The sequence below is a fragment of the Mangifera indica genome, chromosome 17 (genome assembly GCF_011075055.1).
Source record: "Mangifera indica cultivar Alphonso chromosome 17, CATAS_Mindica_2.1, whole genome shotgun sequence".
Classification (NCBI taxonomy): Eukaryota; Viridiplantae; Streptophyta; class Magnoliopsida; order Sapindales; family Anacardiaceae; genus Mangifera; species Mangifera indica.
In genome coordinates, this window is record NC_058153.1 from 2,632,429 (window position 1) to 2,652,463 (window position 20,035).

Sequence of the window (20,035 nt, forward strand, 5' to 3'; positions counted from 1 at the left end):
ATAATTTTATATTAAAAATAAAATAATATTTAATCACATAATAATACGTATAAATATATATATTTATGTATTTAAAATAAATAAATATAGTTTTATTATTGGACTTATTTACCGCTTAAACTAAGTAGTAAAATTATCCTATAATTTAATTTTTTTTCAAACATTAAAATATAATTCATAATATATCAAGGTCCATCAGTTTAGCTTGGAGGAATTTGGACGTCCACTGAAGATTGCCGGCGACACTACCGTCTCTATGATCGTGCTTGTTTTAATATACATATATATTTTTTAAGTATATAATTGAATATATAAATATTTATTGATATATAATTAAGTAATTTTAAATTAAATATAAAGTAATATTTAATTATATGAGAACAAATTATTTGTATATTAATTGTGTACTAAAAATATGTACATATAATATATCTTTTTAATAGTCTCACCTTGTCCAAACTGATGCAATACATTTTCAATAAAACTATATACATGTACTTTTGAATATACAATTAAATCTCATATAATTAAGTGATTATTAATTAAAGATAAAGTAATATTTAATCACACGATAATATATCATCTATATATCTAATAATATACATAATTTTAAAATTTTCAGCCATACCACTATGATCTGATTGGCATGACATCTTGAAAGATAGTTTTGATCAATTATCGTATGAAAATTGCACAATAACACGAAGTCTCTTGCAACAACATGAGATAAAGTGGTAACTAGGGGTGGATTTAAGTCAGTCAAGCTCGAACACCCTTAATTTGAATTCAATTCGAATAGAAAATGATCCCATTTAAATTTGACTCATATTCGTCGAACCAAAATTAAATCCAATTTGAATTCGACTCAAATAAAAAATGTCTCAATTCATTTTGATTTGAGTTTGGTTTGATTTCGTAACTCGAATTAATGGTTTGAATTCGAAGCTTGATTCGACTCAAATTAATGATTCGAATTGAAGATTCAAATATACGACTCAAATTCAAGACTCAAGTTCACAGTTTACCCACATAATATTCAATGTTTCTTATTCGAACCACATATTCGAACTAAACCAAACTACGAATTTGAACTGTCTATTTGAACTACTGGATTCGAGTCATGAATTCAAACAGAATCAAATCACAAATTCAAATTATTAATTCAAACTATGAATTTGAATCGAACCAAAATGAACATTCTTTAGCTCAAGTTCGACTCAAATTAAAAAATAAACCGAATCTTTCAGCTCAAATTTAGTTAAAATTTTAATTAAATAAATTTAAACCGAACTAAATCAAACTGCATTAATTTTCAAGAGTGAACCAATTTAGATCATATCCAGGCCTAGTGGTAATCAATCCAATCAAAACAAAATTCATACAATACATATAAATCACCAACAAACCAACATCAGAACGAACAAATCAAATCATGTTATTTGACAATACAATAAATCATATATATCATGGTATGATTAAAAAGAACAAGGAAAATCATACAAAAGTGAATGCATGTATAATATAAGAAACCCTTAATCCTTGATTCCAACTGAAAGTTGTGATGTCTCAGAAAATGTTATAAAAAAATAAAAGAAATAATAAATTAAAATATATTATCAAATAACGATGAATTCACACAAAACCAGCCCTTACAATCTAATGCAATGGCCAACAGAACAATTTGACAAAATTTACAAATGGCCAAAGTTACTCTTTACATTGAAGATGAATGATTTCTTCCCTTTTAAAAATCTCCCTCAGAAAATTGCACCAGTTGCAGACCCCAAGCAAGAGTAAACAAAATGGTTGAATATATAATTGAAAAAAGAGGAGGTTATAAACTGTACACTGACTATACAGATTGTAAGCTATACCAGTTTATTTTCTCATCACCTCTGTGAAAAATTCTCTGTGCGCTATGAAAACTCATCATGATTACCGTTTAAGTGTGATGATGAAGCAGAAGATCTGTGTTGAGAAGATTGTTGTGGAGATGCAGTAAGGGCATAAGCAAGCCGAGATGAGGAATTCTCAATTAAACCAGCAACACCGGCGGCTGCTGATTGAGCACTTGAAGGAAGGAAAAGATCATGTTTTTGGTCTTTATAAGCACTCCAGACCTACAAAATGAATATATACCCAGACAATATGTTAACCATATATAGAAGTATAGAAATTACTGCCTTCTTATCAACTTCAAAAAAATCAGATTTAGAATTTCTGGAAATGTTGGAAACTGGCATTGTTTTCATCCAAGCAAATTTAGATTCTATGATTACGACTTATCACTTAGAAACAGTTATGGTAGTGATGAACAGAAAACACTTGATAAGCAGGAAGTTCCACCCAACTTAATCATAAAATTAGGATGAATGATTCAAGGAATTTCCCCAAGAAGCAATTAGAGTAGGACTAGATTTGAGCCGAGTGAGCTTGGGCTCGCCAATCTCGTCTCAAAAGTGCTTGAGCTTGTCGATCTCGTCTAAAAGATTGTTTGAGTTTAGCTCGTTTGAGAACAGTCAAACTCAAGCTCGGCTTAGTATTGTAGTTGAGCAAAATGACTAAATCGATATCGTTTTGATACGTATTGGTCAAAATAACATTATTTTAATCAATTCATATTAAAAATTTCCAGGCTCACAAAATTGGCAAATCAAACAGCCCTAAGGTCAAGCTCGAGTTCGAAAATATCTAACTCTCAGGCTCTAGCTCATTCCGGGCTTGTAGGAGCCAAGCTCTAACAAGCTTGGCTCGATTCCAGCTCTATAACTCACAGGAAGATGGAAGTGCTGAAAGCTTGAAGTTAAACAGTGAACACAAGTTGGAAGAAGAAAGAGCCAGGACTTACATCTGAGGCATTCAATATGTCACGCACTTTAGAACAATGGGCCCCTTCTGCAGCAAATGCATGCAAAACCTGGATCAATATAAAATAAAAATTAGTTGGAGGTAATACCAGGAAAAAGGAATGAAAATTTGCGACCCTCTCTTTAAGAGAAAGATTTGCAACTAGCAAGGGCAGCTATAAAAGTTTTGAAAACATAAAATGATAACCAAATGAGTGGAGGCCAGAGATGTTTAAAATCAGACAATAAGCAGAGACAAGACTTAAATCTTTAAGGAGTTAACAAGCAATAACACGTGATCTTCTTTGGTAAGGATAACTCAGCTTTTAAGCAACATGGCATACTAAACAAGCTAACCTCAATTGCAAGCACCCTGCCAATAGAAGCTTCAGATTCATTCCACTTCATTTGAGAGCATAGTCCATTCCTACCCCCTGCTCTCCAGTCAAGAAGGCCAAGAAGTACTTCAACAAGACCAACCCTACAAACATGATTGCTCCAGTATCAAGAAGTGAAGCAGGAAAGAGTTTGACTCTGTTAACAGATTCAGAACTTCTCAATATCAGGCATCAACAACCTTTCTCTCTCTCTCTCTCTATCTATATATATATGTATATATATAGCACGGATCAACAATCTCAATATATAATGAGCAAGGATCAACAGCCAAACAAACAGACTTGTTGATATGCACACAACAGGTTGATTACTTGATTGAGCCAATAAAAGTCACTCACTTGAGGCCTTGAGCTACAAGAGCATCCCTAGCTCGATTTCCAGCAACCACAACTCGCTTTAGTGTCTCAAGAGCTAATATGCTTCCACCTTGCCATCCTATAGCTTTCATTAGAAGTGGAACAACCTGAAAACATGAGTACAAGCATAAACGAATGGACTAAGGTTATGAACAACAGCAGAATTTTAGAAAACATGATAATCAGGCATGAAGCCACCTATTGTTACAGGTGAAAACTATAAAAAATAAAAAACCCACAATTGCACAGAAAATTTAAATAAATGACAAAATAATTATCAGCCATAATTGGTGAATTCCTGAAACTAGAAAATTTAAATGAATAAATATTAGACCATAAAGGATCATTCTCTACAGAGAATTACCCTGGATGAGCAGAGGATAATGGCAAAAGGAAATTAAAAGAATTCTAAAAAAGGCCTTTATGATGAAAAGATTAAGAAAACCCTCTTGACAGCTAAGGGAACATTATCAGAGATGAATTTGCATTTCAGAATCAACTTAATATAAATGAAAATTTTACATCAAGTCCTATCTGCAAAATTAATTATTTAATTTTAGAAAGAGTAGAAATCACATTAGACAACCAAGACAATGGAATTCATCATTTAATCTATTTTAAAGTGGGGCAGATATTCCAATATATACCTGGGGCGTTCCTGCACTAGTTGCTGCCATAGCTTCAGCGCATGTAGTACTAGCTGCCAGTTGATGCAGGACACGCAAACAACTGAGGCGAACACGTTCCTGCGGAGTTTGTGCAGGCTGAGCTGATCCATCATCATATTCATATGCTTTATCTGCTGCATAGTTGCCATTTTTCACATCATCTGATGACATTGTTTCTCGTCTTCCCTCATAAGCCACAGCAGCAACAAGCTTTGGCACATATCCAAGATATCCAACATGGTCTGCAAGAGCAGGATGCACTCGCAATAATGATACCAGAGCAGCAGATAGAAGCAAAGGAAGCTCTGGGTCAACAGCTTGTGTATCATAATGTGTAGCAGCAATAGATGACAAATACTGATCAAGCAGTCCTTCCAGAAATCTCTTTGGATTTCTTAGAGGAAATTTAGGATCTTTTAGGAACAATCTGACATAGATTCCTCCAACCTACATGACCAAGAACCTGTGAGAAACAGAATATGAAAATGTAACTTTTAGATACAAAAATAGCATTTATACTTGTGGCTCATCTCTCATTTCCTGCTGAGCAGATGCTTGCTCAGGTACATCCCAATCAACAAGACGACCTTTCATCTGCTCATGATATAGATCAGATGCCATAGTAGAAATCTGAGCAGATAAGGAAGCTGCCATTGCTGGTGTCCACACAAGTTCTGGAGTTTCAGTGGTCTGTTCAAGTGCTGATACAACAGCCTCACCAGGTCCATCTCTAATAACTGATACCAGGCCATCTGGAAGGAACCTTGCCAGGGTTATAGCTACCCTTGGTCCGTGCATTGGTTGCCCAATAAGCTTCCCCAATAAAGATGCTGCTGCTGCTCTTTGCTGTAAGGGAATTTCTTCTGCACACCAAACTTTTCATTCTCAGTTACATTGTATTTGAACAGATAAGTAGCAAAAAAGGAAACAGGAGAAAAAATAATTACGCTGCAAAGGCAGGAGAAGTTCAAGAATGTATACAACTCCACCATGCTTGGCAGCTGCCCAAGCAAGCTCTGGTGTGCTTGCCAAAGCATAAAGAACATGAAGAACACCCTCACGGCAAGCTGGAGCATAGTGAAGCATTTGAAATAAAAGGAGAAGACTGGATCCATCTGCTACCATAGCCTCCAGGCAGGAAGCACATGTAGTCAAGAGAGCTAGCACACTAAGGCAAAGCTGAGGAATGTTGCTTTCTGTTGCAACAGGCACAGAAAAGCATTCAAAAAGAGGTAATAGCTTTTCTTTAGTAGAAAATATGGACGCCAAATTAGGGTTGCTTGTCAGTATGTTCTGCAAAATTTTGAAAATGAAATCACATACAATAAATTATCAACAACTTAAATGCACAAATGAATAACGTACCTGAAGTGAGGTCAAACCTAACTGTAGGTTTTTAATCAGTTGAACTTTTTCCTTTTTAGGTGTTTTCCCATCAGATACTGCCAAAGAATCATCAGAGACCTGCTGTTCATTTACTGATGAATCAACTGCATCATTTGGAAGCTCGGATGTCTCAGGAGATGAGCTATCAATACTAAGGTTGGTCTGAACACCTGATTCTGTAGTACATTGATTGTGCAAAAGAAATGATATAAAATCAATTAAAGCAACACAAAATGCTTCTGGTTCACTGATCTTAAAATCTGGCTGATCAGTATAGACCCTCAAATATACATTGCCAACATAAAGTTCCTTTGATAATGCCTTATACACAAATCCATGACAATCTTTCAGATCATACGAGCCATCAGGACCCTGGTTTGTGCGTTGCTGATCCACAAACTTTAAGAGCTCTGCTCGAGTTGAAGAATTCCAGATAATCTACAACCAAAATAAAGTTATACGTCAGAAAATTCTGATGAAAACTTTACTTTAGAAGTCAGTCTAAGTACCAGAACTGTCCAGGCAAGTGATTGATTGATTATGTGGATGGCATGTATTTATAAGGCATGCCATCCTCAAAAATAGATGAAACCCCACAATCCAAAGATTTGTGTGCTCCTAACTTATGAACATTAATTCCATCTACTCAAGAAAACTAATAAACTGGTCTACTAATTAAGTTGTTCAATTGCACCAGCTTAGACCAATTAACCCATCAAGGAAATTATTTGACATCCACATTTCACACATATAAACATGACTTGCCCTCAAATATACATTTGTTCCACCCTTGTCTGGAAACAAATAAAGGAAGTCAATGACAAATGCTAATGCATAATTGTAAAAAATAGGGTCACCGAAATTGATTACCTCTCAAATATATAAGAAATTTCAACAAATAAATTTATTCCATCAACAGTAAACCATGTTAAGCAAGTAAAAATTATATGCTCATACTTTGACGCCAGATAATTCCTCCACTAAAGAGGCAAAGACAGGAAATACACATTTACCTCTGGTGACTCCAAGTTTGTGTTTAATTTTGATAGAAGGTCTTTAGGTATTTGGTCTTTCAGCATACTTGCAAGCTTGGGAGTCAACAATGCTCTAAGAGCACCAGCTGCTGCCTCATTATAAGGTGTTGAAACCTCATCAGCACACAAGCCACTAAGCCTGGACAGGGCATAAGCTGCTCGGACAGCATGCATATTTTTTGCAATTTGAACACTAGCACCAACACCATGCGACTCCTTTGTGTCAGATTCTTTGGCAGTTGAGTCATATTGGAGCAGTAGTGGCAAAAGGTACCTAGAATAAATAAAATTTAACATCATAAGATAATGGCTTAATGGAAACTGCAGGACTAACAAGATTTAAACGACCATAAGAAATAATTAAAAACTTAGTCCATTTCAAGCTCAAAACAAGAAACACAAGGACAGGGGGCATAAAAACAAAAAGATCTCATTTTTCTGAAATGTAAACAGTCAGAAACTTAGGGCATCAAAACAAAAGCCTTGTCACTTAACCTTAATAAGTCTAGCATATGCTTAAGATAAGGAACCAACTAGCTTGATAATAATATTGACAAGAAAAAAAGTGAAGAAACATATTTGAAGGGGATGCCTTATATCTAACTATTGTATGGTCATTAAAAAGTTCAATTGGGAGTAACATAGTGACAGTGTGACACAGGAATTACCCAAAAAAACATAGTGACACAGGAAGAGAGTTGTATAAACACAAATGTATCACAAAACAAGAGTCAACATACCATAGCACACCAGCCTTTACCAATGCATCCTGCAATTGAGGGGACACAGAAACATAGGCAATAGTCTGGAGGGCAGCGTCAACAGCTGCAGGAACAAGCTCAAGTTCAGTGCAGTGCACAATGTCCTCAACTAGCCCAGCAAACTGAAGTATCTCAGCCCTGGCACTCTCAAACTGACTTAGAACGGCAAATGTTCGCATAACATTGGTAACAATGATGGCAGAAGGTTCACTTGCAGGAGTAGTTGGTTGAACCACATACATGCAACGTGAAAGAAGAGTTGCAAGAAGTTGTACCCCATTATCTCTCACAAGTTCTTCACCATTCAATGAAGAAGATGCACACCTAGACATGGAAAATAGTTAAAAAAGGTTAAGCTTATCTAACTCAGTGTTGGTACTTCAATCAGTAAAACCAACAAGAAAGACACTAGCAAGTGAGACATTTACGTTAGCCAGAGAAGCTCTGATGCTGGAACAAGAAGAGATGCTCTATCTGAGGACAGAAAATTATTGTCATCCTGGTCAACAGTAACTGCACTAAGCAACATTGGGTAGCCAGCATATTTAAATGGTTCCAGTATATCTCCATATCGTCTGTATAAGATGCATTGCCCTTTAAGTAAAAGCAATAATCTCCAAGGTTGAGGACCTTGCAATCCTTGCATGGTAGCCTGAAAACAATCATATTAGGGCTAAGGTTTTAGCAAAATGGACAAAGTGTAAAAATAACAGAATTTAATAGAAAATACATTTACCACAGAGAAGAATTTTAAATAGGTGTAAAATGCTGTAAAGTTTCTAAGATAAAGCAGAACAACTATTGTTGCATTCTTTAATTCTAAAAGATATGTCTATTAGTCATGACCTTACCACATGTATTTTGCAAATGCATATGCTACATAAAAGGCTAAAAAGGACTCATCAGGAAAATCCACAAAACATTTTAAATATGTAATATTAACAATTTTTAAACAGAAGGGAGAAACAAAGTTAAATGAATTGATGCTGAAAAGAGGGATCTTCTAACATGCTGAATCCAGGATACAATCTTTTCTGTCCATTCATGTAACCATTCAAAAAATTATAAGGGACTAACAGTTATATATAGGAATACTCATGGATTTCACACAAGTTGATAAAAAATTGATCTCACGGAATTTATAACTTCAAGCAAGTTATATCTCTGATCTACCTGAAGACACTCATAAGCTTTCTGCACAGCAAGAAACTTTTCCCTCCCTTCAGGATTTTTATCAGGATGGTATTTCATTGCTAGTTTCCTATATTGTCGTTTAAGCTTTTCCTCATCAATGTTCTCAACCTTCTTGGATATCTCCTCAACTAAATCAGAAGAGTGTTTCTTCGATGCATCATCACCTGACACATCTTCCAGGGATATCTCTAGTATTTTGCAAGCTTCTTCTTCTGAAAGGTCCATAGGTCTTCGTGTCAACTCTTCACGCCACATTAACAGCAATGACTGTAGAAACTCAACATGTTCAACAATAGGCCAATTTGGAAATCGAATCTCATCACATAAATTCCGAAGATAATATCGGTGACACCACATTTCGTCTTTCAGCTCAGGGTACGTAACCGGCGGCATTGGGGCATACTCATATAAGGAATGGCAATGTTGTGACAATTTCTGGGGAAAATCAGCAAGATGCTGCAAAACCTTGTAAAAGGAAAGAGAACAAACTTATAGTTGTTTCATTTATTAGCATAATACAAAAAAACATAAGAACAACATAATTGAAGTAAATCATTTGAAGATTTGAAATACCTGGCGAATCAGATTTTCTGCTCGCATTTTGTGTGTCCATATGATTTCTGGAGTATCAGAATCAGATACCATTGCTGCTGCAAATGCTGCAGGACCAGTGCGTTCCAATACATATAGCAATGATTCTGGGAGAAGACCACCTAATACACTACGTTTTGCTAGAGGCAATGAAGAGGAAACTGCAGCTTCTTCCCCACCATGAAAGGCTTGATGGACATGAGTCACCGAAAATAATTGAGCAATTGATAAGAGATTCGATCCAGTATATGCCAGAGCAAAATAAAATGTCCCTGTGCTATACAAACGTATCATGGCCTTGGGATTTCTGGTAACAACAGCCTTCAGCAATGCAGCAGCAGCCTCCACAATACTCGGTTCCCCAGAAAGCATAGCCTTTTTTTGGCAAAATTAATCAGCAATAAATATCTCAACTAACATCTAATTTTTGAAGTTGAAAAAAGAGGCAAAGCCTTTGTAATTGGGCACTGAAATTCCACAATCCAAGGATTTGGTTGAGTAATTAAGACCTTTCTTTGGCTTCAACCAAGAGGTCATGGGTTTGACTCCCTTGGAAAAACCTACTTGAGAAAATTATATTACACAATTTTCCTAATTAACACAGTTGTGGGTTCCAATAGTAGTTCTCAATTCACAAATAGATGAACTCATAAGATACAGAAGGAAGAAATGGCAAAGAAGGTCCACAAAAATCAAATTGAATGACTAAGAAAGACTTAAAATACAATACTGCATGTAACAAATAGCATAGGAGGGAGAGCATCATTTTCCTGGCCAATAGCTAATATAAAACCATTCCATAAAAGTTTAAAGTACAAATAAATTGCACAACATTAACCATTGGTTATAGCAAGAGAGTGTTTTATATACCAGAACTCCATTTATCATCACATGAGTGCATTTCTCAAAAGTCCTTGTACACTAAAACTAAGCCCTCTAAATTAGATTAGTAAAAACATTTAATTAAAACTTAGAATAGAAATGACATGTTAACCAACATATTAATTCCACCTATAAGTAGTTGGCATTCTACCACTATGATAGTATAAGCATTGAAAACTAAAGAGCTTTGAGAATCACCTGAGCAATATGTGGAAGGCAGCGGGGACTTGACAAGATCCATTTTACCCTGGGAGTTGGAGTAACTATCTCTCCAGCATCGTCTAAATCTGAATGTGCAGATACCATGCTATGTAATATGGATAATGCTGCCTCCCCTACCTATAAAGTATACAGCATCGATTGATTAAATTGTATCTGGGAAGCAGTCTGAGATGACATTATTTGGTGTGGAGAAAAGTATGTCTCACATTCATTAATGGGCATATTACAAGAGAATAAAAGTATCCCTTCTCTAGTGTTCTTTTGAGAGTCTGTTTTAAAAATGATACAATGATGAGACTTCTTCAACACGACTGACCAAATTCCAACAAAAGCACAAAATTACATGTGCTCCACATAAATGTAACACTGATCTACACAGAGGACAGAGCACAAACTAAGGATAACCAAGTTCTAACACAATTCTTTACGACTATATATATATATATATATATATATATAAATTATCAAGTACCAGCATAATATATATTTAAAAGTTGCATAACCAAACCAAATAATTAGAGCAACTAATAGTAGATCACATTTGAAAATGATGAAAACCAGATAGAATTGCTAGTGCAGCGGGCCATCATATATGCAAATGGCAAGCAAGTACATAAAAGTGGAAGCAATGTTAATGCACATCAGCATCACATGACAACTCTAAATGACTATACCTGAGTGGGTGTGAGGACAGGAACTCGAAAAGATAATGCCCATCGAAGTTCACGTATATCACGCAATCTTTTCCAGTCTATCATCCCAGAAGCCCAACACCTAGTTGTCCATTCAAGAGCTTTCTTAGACCAGAACCTTCTGATGGCATCTTTCTCCACGGGTCCAACTTGAGCACCATCCTCGTCAACAAACATCCATTCCTTAAGTGGTTCCATGAATGCAGTAGCAGCTATCAAATTAGACTGTAAAGGGATTGCAGTCCTCTCTGAAGCTTCATGAACTGCTGTCAGCAGATCAACAGCTAATACACACCCTCCAACCAGCACACAAGCTTCCACATTTGATAAAACCTTCATTAAAACCTATACATAACAAAAGATTAAAAAAATATTAAATTACATTGACTAAATTTATGACTAGAAATGCAAATTTCAATATAAAGTTTGGCCCAGTATGCAGTCAGTCAATTCCATAGAACGACCAATTCATAAGAACAAAGTAAACCTGCATTGAGGGAAAAGTGGGTGCAAGCACATTATAAGGTCAGCAGATGTCCAGAAGGCCATGTGTGCATCTCAAGGCCATCTATGTTCACCAACATGAGTGTCATTGGATTACTTCAACTCTAACTCATACAAACAATCTTGCATAGACAAACATACATGCAGACATGCCAAAGAAAATGGGGAAAAAGTTGGGTAACTCATTTTCAACATACCTTCAGAAGGAGAAGAAGACGGTGCCTCAGAGCTCTATCATCAGTCCTGTCCAAGAGAACAGTAATATGTGCAGTACCTTCAAAAGGTCCAATTGTCTTAAAATGCTGTTCATACACAATTGCCATTGCTCTGGCACATAGCTCCCTAACTGAAGAGCCTCCCCCTCCTCCGAAGCCATCTAATCTTCCCATATCACACCAATCATCAGATGCACCCAACTCATCAGGAATTGCACCATCTACTGTAAGGCCTGTGTCTGCATCACAAAGAAAACGATGATAAAGTGCTCTAAAAAAGGCAACTGGATCACGCAGGGGAAAATCCTGTGCCCTGCCACTACTGCCACTCTCAAGCAGCAATCGTAGATAATATTGACCCACACAAACTTCTTTCGATAAACTAGGATAACTGACTGAGAATTCAGAATAGTTCCAAGAAATCTGAGGTACACTATCTTGCCCAGTCATAATTTCTAAAGTAGCACCTCCAGGAACAATATCCTCGGTACGCTCCTTCTCAACATCTAGTTGATGAACCTCCGCCTTCAAAGCCTCCCTCAACTCCTGTCTGGTGCGCTCATTCCAAATCAAATCTGCACGATTATGGTCAAGGCTAAAAGCCCGCCAGAATTCAGGCCAATTTAGAAGTAGCCGACCAGAACCCACAGGTGTGTTCTCCACAACAACCTGAGCAGGAGCTGGAAGGCCTGTGTTCTGGCAACCAACCACATTGGCATCATAATCAACCAAACTTGAAGCGTTGGATTCTACAGATTCATTTATACTTGTTGACACAGTATCAGTAGTGGCAACAACTGCCAGATGATCATTTTGAGAAACACCTGTAGTGGACAAGTTGTTGGTCAAATTCTCACCAACATGAGCAGCTGATGATTGAAAAGCTGAAGCCTGTCCAAAAGTTGGATCTAGAGCAGATTTTTGATAGCCATCTGGTCCTTTATAAGCACCAACAATTGTATGCCTTGATAGATCAGCAACTTCAGAAATGTTAACAGAATGCTCTTGAGATATAATTCCCTGCCCGTACGTCCTTTCCTCATCTGGAGTAAACGTCTCTGTCTTCTACTGGTTAATGATCCCTCTAAATTCGAATCTTCAGCAGAGAACCCGTCTGAACGTGTGTGCAAATAAGCAACAAGCCCAGGAGGCAGCACTCTAGACAATAAATCTAGAGCCGGTTGATAGGAATCTGCCCAAAGGGCAACAAGTTGTCGACTAACCTCACGACGCTCACCAGAAGGCAGGAAAAATGCATGCAATAAATGCCTCAGCAAAGCACCATCTCGCAAAGCGGCATCACGCATAGATTCTGCTGCAATGGCATCTTCTTCAGCGATTGCACGCATGATTACAGCAACTGTTTCCCTAACACTTTCAGCAGGATGTCCAAAAAGAGCAAACAAACGTCGCCGCAAACCAGCAACTTGGCGTAACAATTCAACAAAAACAGTGTATTGGGTAGTTTCACCATGTGGTTCACATATCATAGCTTCAAGAACTTCAACAATAGCCATTGACAATAAAGGTGATACAGACATGGGCCTCAATCTGTTAACGAGAACAATAACATAACCTTGCTGTGCGAATAATACAGACTTGGTGTGCATGATTGTGGCATGCTGCTCACCTTTAGAATCTGTTAACATGTTTGTATCACCAGAACCACCACCAATGAGCACTGCAATCAGTCCTGCAGCTTCAGCAGCTACACCCTCAGATCCATTTCTAAGCAAACCCATTATTCTACCAACAGCAGCAGGAAAAGACATCACATGTGAAGCTGCACTTCTTGAGGTGAGTAGTCTACGCAAACAAGTAATGAAGCCCATCACTGTTGCAGCAGCTTTGGGTGAAGGGGGTGGTAAGGGAGGGGACTCTGGAGGCAAGTTTGGAGTAGCTGGAAGCATTGTAATCAAGGCCATCAAAGTCACCTCAGGCACCTCAATGTTAGGGGGCACTCCACTGTATGGAATGCATGCATTGAACTCCCGTATTCTACGCCACAGCTTAGCTCTTGAACCAGGAACTGAACCACTTTCAGCCACAGCATCTTTGGCTGATGCAGCCAAGTGTTTCAAATGCAAGGATGTGCCATCCATATCAGCCACAGGGTGCTGCTTTCTAACTTGTAAATGAACAATCCCACAAGGTGGATCAATACCATGTCCAGGCATTGTTAGCCTTGGTAATACTGGTACTGGACACTGACCCTGCAAAAGTAAAATCCAAAGGTACAATACAACATCAGACTTTTTTATCTAATTTATCCTCTCACTGACACAATGATAGGTAAACCGAAAGATCAGAAAAATATGATGACTTAGTGCACTATTTTTTTATCATTTTAAATGCAAGCAACTGTTTGAATCCAACAGAGAACAAATATACCTACTTCTGTTTGCAACACATCCAAAACTGCTGCAAGCAAGCTGTCGCGAGACGTGCTTGCATATACCTGTATAGCACAGCATTCACATTAAATGGTACACTATTTAAGTAAATTGGATTTCTAAAAGAAAACTAATCAACACTCACATGGATAGGGCATCCATCATTAAATTCAATAGCAAACATCTGGGGCTCCTCTGCAAATCGAACAAGAGAGCTTACAGCAGATAAAGGACGAACAATAACTGCCTGCATACATCTAAGGGAATTTCTCAGGAACTGATACAGCTCAAAGACACACCATGTCGAAGGATATTGAACAAATATAGGTAATTTTCATCTTATATTGACATGTGCTTCCTCTTAAAACAATAAAATTTGAAGCATGATTTAATATGAGGTAAACCCTATCTCTCTACCTGAAGCCTAAATTAAAGTTGTAAAGTTCATCATCTTACTTCATAGTTATCTGGTCGCCTTTCAACAAGCGAAACCCTTGTAAGGATGAGTTGACGGGATACAGCGTCACCATGCTCCCCAAGGCCTCCTTTGGGGCCAACTCCCAAAGTCAGTCCAGAAACATTTAATGTTCCATGAGCAGCAGAGCGCAATCTTGTCACTGACCAACCCCCACATGGCGTTTCATTTGCCCCTACTGCTTCTTTGGCTGTATTTACGTATCATCAGGAGAAACATATGGTTGATTAATGGAACAAAACAGCAACACAAAAAACATGACGACGAATACTGGGGCTCAAAAAGAGGCAGATAGATGTTAACAGTGTGCTACCTCGTTGTTTTATATACTCTGCTGCAGTGAGGGACTGAGAACTATCCACAGATAGTGACAAGCCAACTGTAGATTTTGCAGTTTTAGTCTGCATAAATATGTTAAGGAACATGTTATTGATGGAAACACAATATCTTAACATAAGAACAATGTATGGCATAAACAATCCACTTCTTTGGAAAACTGGGGTCTGTACTCATGCAGAAACTCAGGCCAATTCTGTTAAAGTATTCCATTGAGATCATTATAGAATTATAATTTAACCACTAATAATGCATCCTTACCAAACTTGAGATGATTGCAGAACTTGTGGTCCCTGAAGCAGCTTGGAAAGCTTTCGATTTTCTCCCGTATAATGGGCATAGAACAAAACCTCCACTTTCACTTTTCTTCCCATAACAATCAGAAAGGAGAATGATGGCAGGTGAATCCAAGTCTCTAAAATCCAAGCACCATCTTAGATCTCCAGATTTTGACTCAATAAGTTCAACTCCAACATAAGTAACCTTCAATTTCTGCAGCAGTAACCCGTCATTAGTGAAACAGTCCAGTATTCTCAGTTAAGTAATAGTACACCTAAAAATATGAGCAAGTGGGTTCAACAGTACTGTGTTTTCCAACAGCCTTCTCCATGACGTATGAAATACACATATAAAAACACTAACGAGACACAAGGAAATCGCGCCTAAGACATGCCATAATATCATATTAACCACTACATCCAAAATCTTATGTTTATGCTGGTACCTAACATAAATATTAAGTTCCAATAGTGTCCACACGCAAATTCCAGAATATCATTCTTATGTATCCACTAATAAATAGGAAACAAAAGCTACTAGTAAGTGAACTAAAATAAGTTACTGATTATTCAAAAACTTTCAATTGACAAAAGGTAGACAACACTGCGAATCAGTATACAAGTAAGATGATACGCCAAAAAAAAAAAAAAAAAAGCAGAGTAAAGGTGAAATAACTTACAAAAGGGACCCACTCCGAGTTGCGTCGCCGAAGATGAAGCACTGGAAATTCCGCCACAGTATTAAGTCTATTCCACCTAATTCTATGCAACTCAGTCAAAATACTCGCCCTATAACGGGACGAGAATTTTACCCCCTTAAATTTGCCGCGACCATCGGTCCTCACGCTGATATTAAACTCGTTGGCATTTTCATCGCGGCTAATGATCGGCGTGGCATTTTCAAAATCATTGGAGACATCATAGGAGTTGGTAACAGACAGCGTATTGGGGTCGAGGGTGATGATGGAAACATTAGAGATACAGAGAATCCTCTTGTAACGGCCGCGCCACGAGTGTTTAACGACCATGTAACGCGCAAGGTACTCCGGCTCCTCTTGCGGGGGAGGGGCAGAGTCCATCCTTGAAGAGGGCCGGTGGTGGGAACTGGCCGAGTGACGGGTTACAGAATCAATGTGGGGGAGGTAGTGGAGGGTGTGGTGACGGGGAGCATATTGCTGGCGGAGAAAGAACCAGAAGCTCCCGCCGGCTTGAGTTCGTTGAGAGGCCGCAGCCCGGTTGCGGTGAAGCTGAGACTGATTCGCCCCCAGTTTTCGGCCGTATTTACAGATACCAACTCAGCGATTCGATGGATTGATCGCTAACTAGCCCCTATATATTCATCTAAAATAATTAGAAAAAAGAAAGAAGATGATGATTTTAGGGATTAAGAAGAATTGAAAACCGAGATCGAAATGGGAACTTAGATAAAAAATAATTCCAGAAAAAGCGTGGACAGATCGGCCGAGGGAGTCGTACTTCGTTGTTTGTGTGACCTCACCAGGCTACTTCATCTAGGAAAGATAATACCACATGTTGGTGAGTCATTGATTAAGCATGGTATACAAGATAATTAAAACTCGTTTGATTTATGGTAAGAAAAATTATTTTGTTAACATATTTTTTTATATTTATATTAATTTATTAATAATAAAATATTAAGATAATTTTTTATTGTTAATAATATGATAAATAATCTAATGTAATAATATAATTATTATATCTATTTTAGATATTAAAAAATTAATAAAATAATATTAATTTTATTTTTAATTATTAATTTTTTTAAAATACAATATTTTCACTTTTAATTGATGTAATAAATAATATAAAATATATCATAAAATAATTATCATCATAGATATTTAAATAAAATTATATCTTAATATTATTTTATTATTTTAATCAAATTCAATAATTATTTATATATATTTATTTTTATCAAATATAATAATAATAATAATAATAATAATAATAATAATAATAATAATTTATACTTAATAATTTTTAAAATAATTTATTTTTACGATAATTTTTTATACCCTTCTTTTGCCTTTCAATTGTTTTTGTTGTTATAATTCTAAAGCTATTCCAATTTCTTCTTATATATTGGTTTTCTCTTTTAAGGTTTAAAGGATTTAAAAAAAAAAAGGGTTGGGTTTTAAGATTTTGATGATTGAAGTTGTGAATATTATTAAGATTTAAGAGAACGAAGTGCTACTTTACTTAGACAATCGATAAATTATTCTCCAAGTCACGATGAAAAAAAAAAACATAAACCCCTAAATTTTACATATCCAAGGGGGTTTCATAATCATTTTTCATAATTGAGGGGTTTGGCGAAGTATTTACGCAGCCACTAGATAATGAATTTCGTAGAAGCCAAAACTTTAAATGATTTCTGTAAGTTTTACATAATCTATACAAATTTTTTTTTGTGGGTCATGTAGTTTTTTATGTAGGAAATAATATAATATATATTCACTTTTAAATATATAGATGATATATTATTATATAATTGAATATTATTTTATTTTTAATTAAAATAATTTAATCAAATATATTATATATATTTAATTATATATTTAAAAATATATAGATACTAGGAAATTTGAAAATATTAAATGACTGAATAGTATTATTGATTAATGATGCCATCATGTCATGGCTAATTGACAAAATCTGAATGATTAAAACAAAATATGCATCTAGATATATGATAATTTATTTGCATCTTATAAACTGCCATTGCTTACACTTCCATAACTAGAAGAATTCTTCAAACATAGAAACTCTATAAATTTACCAGTTGCAGATTCAGGCAAGCAAATGCAGACCACCATGGTTCCATTAGGATCAGCTTCTCCTTCAGGCAAGAACACACAAACCTGTGGAGTTGGAGTAAGGTCAATTGGACCAGCATAAATTGGCCTTCCCCACCCAAAATCCGCAGACTCATAAATTGAAAATCTAGTCCATTGAGTTATGGTCAATTTTCCTCCAAATTCAAGCTTTCTTGGCCTCTCAACTTCAACGAAATCCACCGTAGATCTTAGATACTCCTCTGACACACTCAGTCTAGCTTCACGAACCAGACGGGTTGTGTACTTGAGCTGCCCATTTACAAGCTCATTTACAGTGCTCATTGCGCATGCCACGCAAACTACATTGCCATAAAAACCGTCTTTCAATGGTGGGTTTTTCAGCTTCTGGCGAGCATTGACAGAAAATGTGAGCCTAAGCTTATAGTTAAGTGGCTTGACATCAAGGGCTTTCACCCATGACCTCCAAATATGAGCAGCCATTGCATCAAATGTAGTGCAGGGAAAATTGTCATCTGGTTGAGCTAGAATTTTGAGGTGAGTTTGAAACTCCCTGCTTATTCTGTAACATTTCTGAACAGGCTTGGTTTCCCACAAACTCATTGTTAGGCTTGAGCCTTCGTCAATTCTCATGTATTCAACATGCGGGTGCTTGACAATTGGTGGGCGGCGAGGCCGGAAAAATTCTCTGTCCCAACAAGGCTGAGGATTTACCACCAGTCTACCAGCTTTTGCAGAGGCAGCCCAGGCATTAAGGAACTGCATAGCACCAAAGCCATCACAGATGCAATGGCAGAGTCTAAGGCCAAGGCTGAAGCCACCGCAGCTAAAAAGAGTCACTTGAGCTATAACTAATGGCATGTCAAGAATCTTGTATGGCTCTTCATCGGGGAACTTGTAGATCAGAGGTGCCCATGCTGGGTTTGGTACTGTAAGGTCTCCAAGATCGGCTAAGGCCATTTCACAGTGAGCCTCAATCATAAGAGCACCTTGTTGAGGACCAAAAAACACTTCCAACTTGCCATTATTGGTTTCTCTGATCCTCCCAGAGAAAGGGTAGTAAGGAACTAAAACATTGGCAAGAGCGCCCCGTAATGTTTTCATGACAGGGCGTCTGGAGTCTCCGGAACGATAGAAATATATGGTTGGGGTGAAGACACGTGCACCCACAATATCATCAAGGTTTGAAAGGTAGAGGCTGTCGCCGGTAGCAGCAGGTGTCGGTCCAGCCGGCATCACCCAAATCGATTCATGGATCTTTAAAGGGACCTTCAGCTGCATGAAACGAAGCTCTTTAACCCATGAAGATGAAGCCATGGAGGAGCGGTGAAAGAAGCATGCCAATAACTGGAATTTGTAGGGGATTAAAGTTTCTATAACATGTAAAGATGCTTTATCTTCTACATCCATGGCGGATCCTCAAATTTTGTTGGTGATTCAGTAAAATTCTTGGTATGGTGCAGTTGATGCTGATACTTTCCATGATCTGTCAGGCGGATATTTCTCACTTTCCCATTTGGCATTTTTGTGATACTGGACAACAACGTTCCTGTTTCTTTATAAAACAACTTTTGGATTGACAGTAGACGCTTTCCAAACAGTACTGAAATTTTTATTTCCTTAAATGATCTCTGTTTTTCCTTTCTTTTCAGGGAAAAAAAAAGTTAACAAGCGATTTGATTAATTTTTTGCCCCACCTCAACTAATTTTAAGATTGAGCGAAAAAAAATATTATTCTTTAAAATTCATTTCAAAATCCTCTTTTGAATAAACGCCTTAATCCTTAGTTTTACTCTTCGAATTCTCTCACAGCATTACTGGATTCCCCCCTCTTCCCCTTTTCTGCAAGCGTGGATTCATTGTCCACCACCAGCCCTACTCACCTCCAATTTATACAAAGTAGGCTCAACTTGGTGGCACAATGCATATTTACACACACATAAACATTATAGATGTTAAAATTCATAAAAATTCAAAACTGTTC

General features: G+C 36.9%; 2 protein-coding genes across 2 annotated transcripts; both read right to left on the minus strand.

Annotated features, from left to right (window-relative positions):
- Positions 1-1,587: 1,587 nt before the first annotated feature.
- LOC123199953 (dnaJ homolog subfamily C GRV2-like) lies at positions 1,588-16,753 on the minus strand. The gene is given in 23 exon segments (XM_044615010.1): positions 1,588-2,120; positions 2,849-2,917; positions 3,204-3,327; positions 3,584-3,708; positions 4,249-4,716; positions 4,789-5,132; positions 5,217-5,562; positions 5,635-6,093; positions 6,669-6,963; positions 7,430-7,774; positions 7,879-8,102; positions 8,624-9,109; positions 9,218-9,610; positions 10,316-10,456; positions 11,014-11,376; positions 11,733-12,748; positions 12,751-13,963; positions 14,146-14,208; positions 14,289-14,390; positions 14,600-14,808; positions 14,932-15,019; positions 15,216-15,446; positions 15,913-16,753. Coding segments are annotated over 23 exon segments (7,707 nt in total). The 5' UTR covers positions 16,312-16,753; the 3' UTR covers positions 1,588-1,916.
- Positions 16,754-17,847: 1,094 nt separating this feature from the next.
- Positions 17,848-19,655, minus strand: LOC123200348 (omega-hydroxypalmitate O-feruloyl transferase). The gene has a single exon (XM_044615515.1). It carries the CDS (start codon positions 19,459-19,461, stop codon positions 17,965-17,967), a length of 1,497 nt encoding a protein of 498 aa, XP_044471450.1. The 5' UTR covers positions 19,462-19,655; the 3' UTR covers positions 17,848-17,964.
- Positions 19,656-20,035: the final 380 nt, after the last annotated feature.

Coding starts and splice junctions, on each gene's coding strand:
- LOC123200348 (XM_044615515.1), bottom strand. CDS start 19,461: ATGGATGTAGAAGATAAAGCATCTTTACATGTTATAGAAACTTTAATC.